This window comes from Rhinoraja longicauda, chromosome 28, assembly GCF_053455715.1.
Source record: "Rhinoraja longicauda isolate Sanriku21f chromosome 28, sRhiLon1.1, whole genome shotgun sequence".
Lineage (NCBI taxonomy): Eukaryota > Metazoa > Chordata > Chondrichthyes > Rajiformes > Arhynchobatidae > Rhinoraja > Rhinoraja longicauda.
The window spans coordinates 4,515,684-4,531,449 of record NC_135980.1 but is presented as its reverse complement, the minus strand read 5'-3'; the positions used below and the strand labels follow the sequence as shown (position 1 = coordinate 4,531,449).

Below are 15,766 nucleotides of genomic sequence, written 5' to 3'. Positions count from 1 at the left end.
CACCTCTGGTAAGAGGACATCCAAGATAAAGCGGGACCTCTCATAATGCACCAATACCTCTGTGCTCGCACTCATTTCATAGATGCTTTTTAAATAGTTGATCACTTTGTCCACCTGCCAGTCATCTTCAAGGTAGGTGTCAATAACGTTCGAGTTGCGGGTGCGGGTTTTGAACTCCTCAAGCCACTTGGAGTACTTCTCCCCTTTCATTACAGCTTGAAGGTGCTTCTCCACTCCCCTGGCCTTGACAATGAACTGCACTAGTTTTTCATTTGCTCGATCCCGGGCAGCTTTCTTTCTGTCTGGGAGTAGTTTCTTGGTCGGCTGTTGTCTGGTTGGTGTGGTGTCGTATTCGGCATCAGAATGGCCTTCCACCTGACTTGCAATCGAACTGGATGGAAAAGTCATTAATGAAGGATCTTGTTTAAATGATTTTCGTACAGGGATACCTGCAAAATATCAGAAAAGAGAGTTGAGCTTGGATAATTATAAGCACAAAGGCATTGCTATTATCAGGCAACTGAACCATCCTATCAACAAGCGCACTGTGGCGGCACCCGGGGGCTAGGCCACTCCCTTGGTCATTCCACTCGGCACTCAGTGGACGGGAGGGATTAGGTCACTTCCTGGGTCAGTCCCCTTGGGTCAGGTGGTCTGGGACTATAAAGGGTTTGGGTGTGTCGACTCACGTTATTCTTGAGTGCGGTGTTTGATACCACAGGTAATAAAGTTATTAATTACTCACCTGGCGTCTGGCCTGATTACCGCGGTGACCGCACCCACTACACTGGTGACCCCGACTTTCCCTCGCAAGTCGCGATGGACCAGAACCTGCAACTACCCGACTCTTCCAGTCAACCACAACCACAACCGCTTTTGGACCTTCCCGCGGACCCTGCCGCCCGCGCCGCTATCCACGCCGTGTCGGTGTGGCTGCCTCCATTGTGGACCGAGGACCCCGACTTCTGGTTTGACCAGGCCGAGGCACAGTTCGCCCTGCGGGGAATAACTGCCGACGCCACTAAATACTTTCACGTGGTCAGCGCCCTCGACCCGGCCACCGCGCGCCTGGTCCGACCCTTCCTCCGCGACCCCCCGGCAACCGATAAATACGTGGCCCTTAAAGCCTTCCTCCGTCAGCAGTTCGGCCTCTGCGAGGCTGAGCGGGCAACCCGGATCCTCCGAATGCCGCCCCTGGGTGACCGCCGCCCGTCGGTACTACTGGCCGACATGCAGGCACTGCTAGGCGACTACGAGCCCGGGTTCCTTTTTAAGCATGTTTACCTGATGCTGCTGCCGTCCGACCTCCGCCAGCAGCTCCTCGACGCCCCGTTCCCCAACATGCAGGCGTTGGGCAGGCGCGCCGATGAGCTCATGATGGCCCGTCACCTGGCCCTCGACGCATTGGAAATCCATCCAACGGCCGACGACTACCCGCAGGTAGGAGCCTCGATCGCCCGCATTACTACCGCTCCCCGACAGCCTTCCCGACGGTATCCGGCTTCAGCAGCTCACCCAGCCGGCGGCGCGTCTTTTTCGCACGGCCCGCCTGCAGTTCCCCCACCCGCCACCGGAGGTCGCTGGTGGTCGGACCCAGGGGTCGCGCGCAGCCTGCTGGCAGTTCCTCCATACGCCACCGGAGGTCGCTGGTGGTCAGATCGGCCCGCACAGCCGCCCGTTTTCAAGGAACCCAGCAGAGGGGGCTGGTGCTATTTCCATCGGCGGTGGGGCCCTTCGGCCCGTAAATGCCGGCAGCCCTGTTCGTTCCCGGGAAACGCAGAGGCCGGCCGTCACTGATTGCTTCGGCGGCCGGCCAGATTCATCGTGTGTTTGCGTGGGACCGCCGCTCCGGGGCCCGTTTCCTCGTAGACACCGGGGCGGAGGTGAGTGTTGTTCCCCCTTCGCAGGCTGACCTCCGTAGTGGTAACCGCGGTCCCCTCCTCGCCGCAGCCAACGGGACCACAATCCGGTCATATGGTGTGCGCACGATCTCCCTCAACTTCGGGGCGAGCAGCTTCTTGTGGCCATTTGTGATCGCGGATGTGTCCCAGCCACTGTTGGGTGCGGATTTCCTACGGGCACATTCCCTGCTCGTGGACGTTAAGCGGCAGCGTTTAGTGCACTCCGTCACTCTGCAGCCCATTTTCCTCCGCTTGGGCGACCCGGTCGTGCGTCCTGATGGGCCCCTGTCATCCGTGGACGCTGTGTTCTCACGAATTCTGGCCGAATTCCCCGATATTCTGGACCCCCAGTTCCACTCCGCCGCCCCGAAGCATGGGGTGGTGCATCATATAACGACTACTGGCCCGCCCTTGTACGCCCGGGCACGGCGTCTTCCACCGGACAAGCTCCGTCTCGCTCGGGAGGAGTTCCGCCTTATGGAGTCACTGGGGATCGTGCGCCGTTCAGACAGCCCGTGGGCGTCCCCGCTACATATGGTCCCCAAGGCAGACGGTGGTTGGCGTCCTTGCGGAGATTACCGCCGGCTTAACGATGCCACAATCGCCGACAGGTATCCGGTCCCTCACATCCAGGATTTTAATGCCCACCTGGCTGGGGCCACGGTATTTTCCAAGGTCGACCTGGTGCGTGGCTATAACCAAATTCCAGTCCACCCCGACGACGTCCCCAAGACGGCAATCGTGACGCCATTTGGCCTATTTGAATTCCTCCGCATGCCGTTCGGACTCAAGAACGCTGCGCAAGCCTTTCAGCGACTTATGGACTGCGTGTGCCGTGGCTTGGAATTCGTATTCGTATACCTGGACGACATATTGGTGGCGAGCCGCTCGAGACAGGAGCATATTGCCCATCTCCGCCAGCTATGCCAACGCCTTAGCGATCATGGGCTGGCCATCAACATCACCAAATGCCGTTTCGGGGTGGCATCCATCGAATTCCTGGACCACCACGTGACCACGCACGGTTGTCTGCCGCTCCCCAACAAGGTGGACGCGGTGCGCCAGTTTCCACGCCCGACCACCGTGAAGGGCCTCCAGGAGTTCGTGGGAATGGTGGCCTTTTACCACCGATTTGTGCCATCTGCAGCCCGGATCATGCGCCCGCTTTTCCATCTCATGGCGGGCAAGCGCAGGGAGGTCGAATGGACCGACGATGCGGTGGCGGCGTTCCAACACGCCAAGGAAGCCCTGGCTGCGGCCACGATGCTCGTGCATCCACGGGTTGATGCACCAACCAGCCTGACGGTCGACGCTTCAGAAGTAGCGGTTGGGGCGGTGCTCGAACAGCACACGGATGGGTGTTGGAAGCCCCTGGCCTTCTTCAGTAGGCACCTCAGCGGCGCACAGCGGAACTACAGTGCCTTTGACCGCGAGCTCCTTGCCCTTTACCTTGCGGTCCGCCACTTCCGCTATTTTCTCGAGGGGCGGACTTTCACCGCGTACACGGACCACAAGCCCCTTACTTTCGCTTTCGCCAAGGTGTCCGACCCGTGGTCAGCTCGCCAGCAGTGGCAGCTGGCTTACATCTCGGAATTTACTACCTCCATCCGTTTCATCGGGGGTAAAGACAACCGGGTGGCCGACGCCTTGTCTCGACCCGCGGTCCACGCCGTCCTGCAAGTGGCTGATGGAATCGACTACTCAGCCCTGGCGGCGGCCCAGCTGTCCGATAACGAGATGTCCGCCTACCGTACCGCCGTTTCGGGCCTCAAGTTGGAGGACGTTCCCTGTGGCACTGGGGGCGCGACACTGCTTTGCGATGTGTCCACCGGGCAGCCACGCCCAATCGTGCCTGTTGCCTGGCGACGCCGGGTGTTCGAGGTGCTCCACGGGCTGTCCCACCCTTCCATTCGGGCGACGACGACCCTCGTGGCTTCCCGTTTCGTTTGGCACGGGTTACGCAAGCAGGTTGGGCATTGGGTGCGCACCTGCATCCCGTGCCAAACCTCAAAGGTACAGCGGCATGTGCGTGCGCCGCTCCAGGAGTTCCCCGTCCCTCGCCACCGTTTTGACCACATCCATGTGGACATCGTGGGGCCGCTGCCGCCTTCTCGGGGTTTCACCTACCTCCTGACAATGGTGGACCGTTTCACGCGGTGGCCGGAGGCAGTTCCACTGCCGGACACGTGTGCCTCTACTTGTGCCCGTGCCTTGGCGGCAAATTGGATTGCCAGATTTGGGGTTCCGCTCCATATTACGTCCGACAGGGGGCCACAATTCACCTCCGAGCTGTGGTCATCCATGGCCCAACTGCTGGGGGTTAACCTGCACCGCACCACAGCGTACCATCCGCAGGCGAACGGCCTGGTGGAGTGTTTCCACCGCCAGCTCAAGGCCGCTCTGAAGGCCCGGCTCGTTGGCCCGGACTGGGTTGACGCGTTGCCGTGGGTTTTACTGGGTGTCCGCACCGCCCCCAAGGAGGACTTGGCCACCTCCTCGGCGGAATTGGTTTACGGGGCTCCGTTGACGGTGCCCGGAGAGTTCGTTCCCCCCGCCCAGGGTCAGGCAGAACAGCCCTCAGCCGCCCTGCAACGCCTTCGGGAGACGGTGGGCTCGCTGGCGCCAGTGCCGACGTCTCGCCATGGTTCGGTGCGGTCACATGTCCCTTCCGCCCTGCAGGACTGTCCTTTTGTGTTCCTGCGTCGGGATGCCCACCGGCCACCCCTTCAGCGGCCTTATGAGGGACCGTTCAAAGTGCTTGAGCGGGGCTCTGCCACCTTCGTGTTGGACATGGGGGGTCGTCCTGAGACGGTCTCTCTTTCACGGCTGAAGCCGGCGCATGTGGACATTAGCCAGCCGGTGCTACTGGCGCAGCCTCGCCTTCGGGGTCGTCCCGCGTCCCGGCCCTTACCCCCGAAGTTCCCGCGGGTGCCTTCCCCTGGCGGGGTGGTTCTGCTTCCTGCGCCCGCCGTGGCGCGCACACGGGCTGGCCGCTTCGTCCGTCCCCCTGTCCGTTTCGTGCCTTCGGTTCTTGGGGGGGGGGTCCTGTGGCGGCACCCGGGGGCTAGGCCACTCCCTTGGTCATTCCACTCGGCACTCAGTGGACGGGAGGGATTAGGTCACTTCCTGGGTCAGTCCCCTTGGGTCAGGTGGTCTGGGACTATAAAGGGTTTGGGTGTGTCGACTCACGTTATTCTTGAGTGCGGTGTTTGATACCACAGGTAATAAAGTTATTAATTACTCACCTGGCGTCTGGCCTGATTACCGCGGTGACCGCACCCACTACAGCACGGTCATTAGCTACTCATCTACCTCATTGGAGATCCTCAGATTTTCTTTAATTGGACTTTTACTTGCATTAAACGTTATTCCCTGTGCACTGTGGATGGCTTGATTGTAATCATGTATAATCTTTCTGCTGACTGGTTAGCATGCAACAAATGCTTTTCACTGTACTCAGTGCATGTGACAATAAACTAAACTGATAACCAATTTCATTATTTATTTTTAAATAATGTTCTTGGAAATAGCAATATTCACTTTCTCTTCACTTCAAAAAGCAAGTGGAGCAAGAGCTTGCTGCGAAACAATGTAATTTTAAATGTATTTGTTTAATTAGGTCATGAGCCAACTCCACTGATCTCCCAGTTTCACTCTCCTTTCTGCTTCAAATAAAAATCTCTTCATTAACTGCATTTCCCTTAACGCAAAGCATTGTGATTCTCTATTGGATTCTGTCTTAAAGTAATCTCACTGGGGAAGATCTGTCTATGTTAGATGAGAATAGTTTTTCAGGCGAGAAACAGCGGGTGGTCCAGTGGCATTCTGCCAAATCCTCACACGCACTGCGCCATCTAGATAAGGCAGTTTGTGCTTAAGTTTCCAAGTGCTGCTGATAGCAGGGGATTTGTGTGCTTCTTACTGGTTGCACACCTGTATCAAAAACAACCTAATCTTTAAACTTTATGCTTGTGCAATCCAATCATCACTGTCTTATAAACATAAACTTCTTAGACGGAATTAAAGTAAACAAAAACAAAAAACTGTAGACGCGGGAAATCTGAAATAAATACAAAATGCGAAGAACACTCAGCGGGTCCAGATAGAATCTGAGAAGAAGGATCTGCCCTGACAAAAGATCTAGGTCTCATAACATTAACTGCTCAACTACCATTTTATGACGGAATATTAGTTTTAAAATAAAATGACATTTTTAACATGCATTACGAAAGAGAATCCTTCTAAGTGAAGCTTTTAGATAAATTAAGTTATGCAAAAATTAGTCCAATAAAATATTCCATCCATCCTGCATTGCATTTACCTGAGACGTGTTTAATACAAGAATGAACTGTAAAATCGGCACCATATTACATGCTTGACTTTTCTGCTAAAGACACTTGTCTCCTCCACATCTATATACTAAAACTCTTGTTTGTCTGTTTGTTCCTGAACTACAGCCAAAACGGTACACGATAGCGCAACAATTTTAGGCCCACCTTCGTCCCTTTGGAGCTAATGAAAGAAGTTTCATTTAAATCGTTGTTATATTTTGTTATTCACATTTTAAAGTTTAAATCTATCTGCTAGGGAAGGAGGAAGGGGGGGGGGAGAGAGGGAGGGGGGGGGGGGGGGAGAGGAGAGGGTGCTGCACCAATGCAGGAAAGGTTTGGGCCCAAGGGGTCCACTTGGTCTATAAGCATTAAAAATGCTTCTTTGGAAAGCTTGGTCATTGCTAAGATGGCTGTGGTATCCTGCGGCAACTCGCCTTGAATTCTGTTCATTTTAAGTCACAGTTGTATCTTACATTGGCTTCTGTCATGCAAATACCTCATTTAAATATTCAAGTCCCACACCCACATCACCTCTGCATCCAAGCGTACAACCTGAGTTTTCTCTACTAACCCGCCTTGGCTTGGGTAACTATTACCCCATTTGTATCTTTTCCTTCAAGGATTCTGGGCACCAGGTCTTGGAATCCACTTCCTGAACAGACTCCCCAGACAAAAGTTTGGATTCTATCCAAAACGTCTCTTCAGTTTGATTCAAATTTTAGCTAATCACCTTTCTGGGAAGTCTCAGCCCTAATAGCATTACAACAATATCAGATGCAAACTGGATATGTTTTTGCTTCACCAGATTCCCCTAGCAACCCCTAGGGAGGTTGAATATAAGGGGAAAGTATATAGTTAATGGCAAAACCCTTAACAGCATTGGGATCCTGGGTTCCAAATTCATAACTCACTAAAGGTGGCACCACATGTAGATAGGGTGGTAAAGGCAGGCACAAAGTAGGCATGCCTTCATGGCTAGCGACAATGAACACACGTGTCAAGAAGTCATGAAGCAGCTCTACAGGAGTATTGCGTACAGTTCTGGTACGCAGTTCTTCTACAGGAAAGATGGAGGTTTTGGAAGCACAAAGAATACGTCTTTACCAGAAGGCTGCCTGGAATAGAGGGTTTCAGCTTTAGAAAGAGGTTGGGGAGACTTGATAGAAGTATATAAAATTACAAGATAGTCAGATCCTTAATCTCAGGGTCTAAATGTCCAATATTATAGGGTAGATAGATCCTTTTTCTCAGGTCTAAATGTCCAATATTAGAGTGCATAGCTACCAGGTGAGAGGGGGGAAGTTTAATGGAGATGCGCAGAGCAAGTTTTTTTTTTACAAACAGAGTAACGGAGTCCTTCAATACATTACCAGGGATGCTGGTGGAGGCAGATACGATAGCGGCATTTAAGGTTTTTAGATAGACACATGGAAGTGCAGGGAATCGGGGGGGGGGGGGGGAGAATATGGATCATGTAGATAAATGTGAGGTTATCATGTGGATAAATGTGAGGTTATCCACTTTGGTGGCAAGGACAGGAAGGCAGATTATTATCTGAATGGTATCAGATTTGGAAAAAGGGAGGTACAACAAGACTTGAGTGTGCTTGTACATCAGTCACTGAAAGTAAGCATGCAAGTGCAGCAGGCAGTGTAGAAAGCTAATGGCATGTTGGCCTTCATTGCAAAAGGATTTGAGTTTAGGAGCAAGGAGGTCCTACTGCAGTTGTACAGGGCTCTGGTAAGACCGCACGGAGTATTGTGTGCAATTTTGGTCTCCTAATTTGAGGAAGGACATTATTACTATTAAGGGATGCAGTGTAGGTTCACCAGGTTAATTCCCGGGATGGCATATAATGAAAGAATGGGTTGACTAGACTTGTATTCACTGGAATTTAGAAGGATGAGAGGGAGGAGAAGGATGAGAACTTTTCGAAACACATACAATGCTTAAAAGGATTGGACAGGCTAGATGCAGGAAAAAAGTTCCCCGTGTTGGGGGAGTCCAGAACCAGGGGGTCACAGTTTAAGAATTAGTGGTAGGCCATTTAGGACAGAGATGAGGAAACATTTTTTCACCCAAACAGTTGTGAATCTGTGGAATTCTCCGCAACAGAAGGCAGTGGAGGCCAATTCACTGGATGTTTTCAAAAGTTAGATTTAGCTCTTAGGGTTAAATAATGAAGGGATATGGGGAAAAAACAGAAACGGGGTACTGATTTTAGATGATCAGCAATGATCATATTGAATGGCGGTGCTGGTTCGAAGGGCCGAATGGCCTACTTCTGCACCTATTTTGCTGCGTTTCTATGTACAAGCAGATGAGTGAGATCAGTTTAACTTGGCATGTTCACAACAAACGTTGTGGGCCGAAGGGCCCGTTCCTGTGCTTATTTTCTATGTTCTATAATGCTCTCGCTATTTAATCATGACCTGGTAGATATCAGCAGGCTTTGGGTTATGTTTGGTCCTTTGCCTTGTTTGCTCCGGAGATGGCAAACTTAGATCTAAGCCAAAGAAAACTAAAATGCTATCATATAAAGTCTAGAGAAAAATGATTTACAAACTTTCCATTAATTATAAACAAAATAAAATCAAATTAACATGAGGTGGTCTGCAATTCAACTCACCACGTTGTAGAATATATTGAACCTTGGGTCAAAAAATTCCAAAGTCAAAAATACTTACTGAGTTCAGCTGTACAATATTCAACAAAGGAACCTGTGAAGGACCCACAACCTGCCAAGATAGTTCAATACATATAGTCAAGTGGACACATTTTATTTAAATAATAATCAAGTCAGTTCAACTGAATAACATTGCATCGCAGACGCCTTCACTCATTTCCTCTCTGATCATTCTGCAGACTGCCATCAGGGACAAGGGTGTTGTGAACATACAACTGGGATTCCTTCTTGTTAACCTCAATGCACTGGCAATCACATTCAAAACCAAATTAATATAAAAGAGTAAACTGGTATTTTGGAAAATGCTGATAAACATGCACAAGAAACTACTCGGGATCAACTGGCAAGTACTTGGTCGACAAACTGTGCTCTAGCCTTCACAAAAAAGGAAAAGGCCAATTTTCATTTAGACAATTGTGTCACTGTTAATTTTAAACGTTATCTCCAAACTAGTATCTTAAATGAAAATAGTACAAATTTGACAGTGTCAAAATTGAATTGCACAAAAGATTTTAAAGCCAAATAACATATAGAAATATTTATAGTTCCGAGCAACTGGATTGAAGGGAAAAAGATCACAACACTTCAAAATCTTTTTCAAAACCCAACTCACCTCTTCTAATTCGATAGTCATCAATTAGAGCCACACACCAATCAATTGAATTCTTGTAAACTTGCCTTGCGGCAGCCTGCAAGAAGATGATCAGCAATTACAAGATTGTCAAATATTAAGCAAATCAAGTCAAACTTTGAAAGGATAATGGATAGGTGGATGCTTGCCTAATAGACTGCAATAACAGTTAAAACTGGCATGTTCCTGTTAAATGCAAAAAGTGTTCGAACACCAAAACAAACACATTGAAATTCAGAGAGAATTGTGCCTGGAATATTGGAATTGTCTATATAAATACACCATCCTTGCTCTTAATGTTTGCTTCCATGTGGTCACAATTTCCTATTATACATAGATAATAGGTGCAGGAGTAGGCCATTCAATGTGATCATGGCTGATCATCCACAATCAGTACCCCGTTCCTGCCTTCTCCCCATATCCCTTGATTCCACTAGCCCCCAGAGCTCTATCTAACTCTCTCTTAAATTCATCCAGTGATTTGGCCTCCACTGCCCTCTGTGGCAGAGAATTCCACAAATTCACAACTCTCTGGGTGGAAAAGTTTCTTCTCAGTTTTAAATGGCCTCCCTTTTATTCTAAGATTGTGGCCCCTGGTTCTGGACTCCCCCAACATTGGGAACATTTTCCTGCATCTAGCTTGTCCAGCCCTTTTATAATTTTATATATCTCTATAAGATCCCCCGATCTAAACTCCAGTGAATACAAGCCTAGTCTTTTCAATCTTTCCTCATATGACAGTTCCGCAATCCCAGGGATCATTCTCGTGAACCTAAAGCTGCACTGCCTCAATTACAAGGATGTCCTTCCTTAAATTAGGAGACCAAAACTGTACACAATACTCCAGATGTGCTTTTACCAGGGCCCTATACAATTGCGGAAGAACCTCTTTACTCCTATACTGAAATCCTCTCGTTATCAAGGCCAACATGCCATTAGCTTTCTTCACTGCCTGCTGTACCTGCACGCCAACTTTCAGTGACTGGTGTACAAGGACACCCAGGTCTCGCTGCACTTCCCCCTTACCTAACCTGACACCATTGAGATATTAATCTGCCTCCTCGTTTTTGCCGCCAAAGTGGATAACCTCACATTTATCTACATTATACTGCATCTGCCCACTCACTCAACCTGTCCAAGTCAGCCTGCAATCTCCTAACATCCTCTTTGCAGTTCACACTGCCACCCAGCTTTGTGTCATCTGCAAACTTGCTAGTGGTACTTCTAATTCCTTCATCCAAATCATTAATATATATGGTAAATAGTTGCGGCCCCAACACCGAGCCTTGCGGCACTCCACTCGCCACTGCCTGCCATTCTGAAAAGGACCCGTTTACTCCTACTCTTTGCTTCCTGTCTGCCAACCAATTCTCTATCCATGTCAACACCCTACCCCCAATACCATGTGCTCTAATTTTGCTCACCAATCTCCTGTGTGGGACCTTATCAAAGGCTTTCTGAAAGTCTAGATACACTACATCCACTGGCTCCCCTTCATCCATTTTACTTGTCACATCCTCAAAAATTCCAGAAGATTAGTCAAGCATGATTTCCCTTTCATAAATCCATGCTGACTTGGACTTATCCTTTTACTGCTATCCAAATGCACCGTTATTACCTCTTTAATAATTGACTCCAGCATCTTCCCCAGCACCGATGTCAGGCTAACTGGTCTGTAATTCCCTGTTTTCTCTCGCTCCTTTCTTGAAAAGTGGGATAACATTAGCTATCCTTCAATTACAGGAACTGATCCTGAATCTATTGAACATTGGAAAGTAATCACCAATGCGTCCACTATTTCTAGAGCCACCTCCCTGAGTACCCTGGCCCTGGGGATTTATCAACCTTCAGTCCCATCAGTCTACCCAATACTATTTCTCGCCTAATGCAAATTTCTTTCAGTTCCTCTATCCCCCTAGATTCTCTGTCCTTTAGTACATCTGGGAGATTGTTTGTGGCTTCCGTAGTGAAGACAGATCCGAAATACCTGTCCTAAAGCAACTTTTTCTCGTACCTTTCTCTGCCTCTGGTTCAGTGCTCCCTGCTGTTGAATAATTATTCTTTTAAAAAAAACTACCCTTTATGCATTGCAACATAATTGTTGCTGTGGCAACTAGATAGGCTTTGTGATTTTCAAAATCTACCGTAATGTACAAATACATGTGTAATATCTTAACTAGGGAGGTGGATACTCTGTGTAAACCTGATTTTAATATTTCCCCCTCAAAATTGGAGGAGATACATTCTGCAACTGCCACTATTTTAATTAGAGAATTTGTTTGGGATGAAATGTTTTATCAGTAACATTTGTGGAAACAGAATTTATAATTGTGTGGTTTAAATTGAACTAGATAAGGAATTTTAAAGAGTATTGGAAATTGCAAGGATGCAAGACAATATAATTGTGCAAACTATTGTAATGAATTGAAAGATACGGCATGGGAACAGGCCCTTCAGCCCACCAAGTCCATGCTGACTAACGATCAGCTGTTCACACTAGTTCAGTGTTATCCCACTTGCTCATCCACTCCCTACACATTAGGAGCAATTTACGGAGGGCAATTAACCGACAAAGCCTGTATGTCTTTGGGATGTAGGAGGAAACCCATACGCTCACGGAGAATGTGCAAACTCCATACAGACAGCACCCATAGTCAGGATCAAACCCAGATCACATGCGCTGTGAGACTGCTACCCAATCAAGAGATTTTGATAGGGTGAATAAATGTGAACAATCTGGTACTTCAAAGCCATGATGAAAAATCAATTTCCTATTGAGATTGCTACTGCTTTAATTATGTCTTTTTCCAACTTGCTTCTTTCAGCCCTGCGCCTTGGCAAGTTTGTGACCTTCATCTCCAGGTAAATCCACAACCCTTGCTTTACTTTACTGCTGCCCTAAAAAGCTGATCAAAATGAATTACTGACCTGATGGCAGTATAAGCAGTGGCAACATGGTTTAGCTGTATTCTGGCCTCGGATTAAAAATTAAACATACTAATCTTTTAGGTTATCTCCAGGGTGCTGTGCTGGGATTTGGGAATCTCAAATTCTTAAATGGATATTTTTAAGGCGGAAATTGACAGATTCTTGATAAGTACGGGTGTTAGGGGTTATGGGAAGAAAGCAGGAAAATGGGGTTGAGAGGGAAAAATAGATCAGCCATGATTGAATGGCAGGGTAGACTTGATGGGCCGAATGGCCTAATTCTACTCCTTTGACATGAGCCGTGATTGAATGGCGGAGTTGATTCGATGGGCCGAATGGCCTAATTCTGATCCTGTGATCCTGAAAGCTCTATCTAACTCTCTTTTGAATGCATCCGTGAATCGGTCTCCACTGTCTTCCGAGGCAGAGAATTCCACAAATTCACCTACTGTGTGAATTTTTTTCCCCCTCGTCTCAGTTCTAAATGGCCTATCCTTTATTCTTAAACTGTGGCCCCTGGTTCTGGATCTCCAACACCGGGAACATGTTTCCTGCATCTACCATGTCCAATCCCTTAATAATTGTATATGTTTTTATAAAATCCCCTCTCATCCTTTTAACCGCTATGACAACTCATTTGCAATTTGTAGCAATATTATTGAACTGAACTGTAGTCAAAAACAAAAATCCTGGCTGCTTGCCAACAAGACTCTCATGATATGATAAATGATTTATTAGTGCACAGATCGGCCATCAAAACTTAAGGTTAAAACCCACAAGATCTAATTTATCCTGGAAGAGATCAGTTAAGCTATGAACAGATTTAATTTGCTGGTTTGGATTCAATGTGGGAACAGGAGCAAAATGAGATGTGTAAACACTTACTGTAAATTGATGTCGTTCCTCACAATCAAACGGCTTTAATGTTCTTATGGACACGTTAAAGCTGTAGTATTTAGAAAAGAACTGGTATAATTCATTGCACTGTTACATAAAGCTGCCCAATGTGTATTAGAAGACATGAACTATCAAGCATCAAGTTTGGACCCAAACATGACTGTTAGTTTATGGGAAACTATTACCAAGGTTCTAACACCACTTGTTGAATAGGTTGGTAGCATTTTTCAGTTAAATCCTCTTTCCTACAATCCATTTAATCTCCTTAGGTGTAATGCCCTCCTTTTGCATTTTGTCCATATCATCTCAACTGTTAATACTCTGGAATACTTGCTTCCTTTGTTGCCTGTACACCAGAGATGCCCGTCCTCAGTGTACTTCTCTACTTATCACACATCAGTTTATTGCCCCACATTATCAAAGATCCGCTGTTGCTTTTCTATATTCTTCCCAATGTGCGGCCAAACCTTTTGAAATGGTTGACATTTTATTCTCGATTATCTTCTATTCAAACCGTCTCCATATAATTTTACTGGTTTTCCAATGACTTTTTGAAGTTAGTGCTGTTATCTCCAAGCTTTGTCACGTGGATCAACAGTGACAGCTTGAGTGGTAGAGCGGGAGGAGTGCACAGGTATTGCTTTTGCACCTGGCCTGACTCAATACGAGAGGGGATGGCATTACTTCCTAGAATGTAGACTGCAATTCTACAGATGCGAGTTATGTTCTTGCTGAAACCCAAGAGATTGACTCAACGACCACAAACACAAGCCAAATATTTAAGCTTTTTCACAATGATACCATTACTGGTCAGCAGATTTAAGCTTATCTTTAAGCATGTACACGACTAGTAATCGTAGCATTAGTTAAGATGCCACCTAAAAGGTTACTGAATATATTGTCATGAATAGGGTCTTGGTCATGAATAGGTAAGAGTTGGGTCATTTTCGAATTGTCAATGAGTATACAATGGGGCAGAGTGGAGCTTCACAAAAAGTGCTGGGGCCACAATTACTTATACTCCATATTAGTGATTTAACTGAAGGATTCACGCACACTGCAATTAGATTTATGGATGACAGAAACAGCTGGATTAACAACGTAAGAGGACACAGAGCCTGCAAAGAGACACAGATGGGACCAGCGAGTGGATAAGAAGCTGCCCGATGGAGTATGATGTGGGCAAAGGCAAGGTTCTCCACTTTGGCAGGGTGGAAAAAAGTGATTAAAACAAAATAAGAGTGAGACTGCAAAGGCATCTGTGGATCTTAGTATATGAAACACTTAGTTAATGTGGTTACAGCAAATAATTAGGCACTAATGGAATATTTGACATTATAGAGCTGGAATATAAAAGTAGAGACATTTTGATGAAACTGTACAGGATGTTGATGAGACGACATCTGGAGACTTTGGTCTTCCTATTTAACTAAATATATCATCATCTTCATTGACCATCAGTCAGAAAATTGAGTATAGAAATTGGGAGGTCACATTAAGACTATCGTGTTCAGTTCTGGGCACCCTGTTATAGGAAAGATGTTGTCAAGCTGGAAAGAGTAGAGAGAAGATTTACGAGGATTTTCCCAGGATTTGAGGGTCTGAGCTATAGGGAGAAGCTGAATAGGCTGGGACTCTATTCCTTGGAGCACAGAAGAACGAGGGGGAGATCTTAGAGAGGAGTATAAAATCGTGAGGAATAGATCGGGTAGATGCACAGTCACTTGCCCAGAGTAGGGGAATCGAGGACCAGAGGACATAGGTTTAAGGTGAAGGGGAAAAGATTTAATTGGAATCTGAGTAATGTTTTCACACAAAGGGTGGTGGGTGTATGGAACACGCTTCCAGAGGAGGTAGTTGAGGCAGGGAGTATCTCGACGTTTAAGAAACAGTTGGACAGGTACATGGATAGGACAGGTTCGGAGGGAGATGGGCCAAACCCAGGCAGGTGGGACTAGTGCAGCTGGGACATGTTGGCCGGTGTGGGCAAGTTAGGCCGAAGGATCTGTTTCTACGCTGTTTGACTCAATATGCTTGCACTGGAGAAGTGCAGTACTCTGGGTTGATTGCTGGGCTGAAGAGGTTGACATTTGAAGGAAGGTTGTGCCTGTACCCAATGGAATGCAGAGGTAATATTACTGAAATAACAGATTATGAAGGGGAGTGGTGGGGTGGATGCCGAGAGAAATCGTTTCAGAATACAAGGTGCTTACCCAAGATAGATACAAGAACAATTTTATTTTTTCTGAGGGTTCTGAATCTTTGGAATTTTCCACAGTGCTTTGAAGGCAGGGTCACTGAAGGTGGAGACTGATAGTTAAATTACATGGGGATCAGGGATACGGTTATGGAACACAGAAAGTGGTGTCAAGGCCAAGATGGGATCAGCTAC

General features: G+C 47.4%; 1 protein-coding gene across 5 annotated transcripts in view; it reads right to left on the bottom strand.

Moving 5' to 3' along the window:
• Positions 1–15,766, bottom strand: part of LOC144607177 (PWWP domain-containing DNA repair factor 3B-like) — a 52,622-nt gene that overhangs the window by 12,704 nt on the left and 24,152 nt on the right. For 4 of the 5 annotated variants that reach the window (XM_078423845.1, XM_078423844.1, XM_078423846.1 and 1 more), the window contains 4 exons: positions 13,363–13,423; positions 9,532–9,607; positions 8,920–8,970; positions 4–449 (listed from right to left, as the gene is read on the bottom strand). In XM_078423845.1, the coding sequence (XP_078279971.1) occupies positions 4–449; positions 8,920–8,970; positions 9,532–9,607; positions 13,363–13,423 (634 nt within the window). The remainder of the gene's footprint in view (positions 1–3; positions 450–8,919; positions 8,971–9,531; positions 9,608–13,362; positions 13,424–15,766) is intronic. The other variant, XM_078423848.1, reaches the window with a different exon arrangement.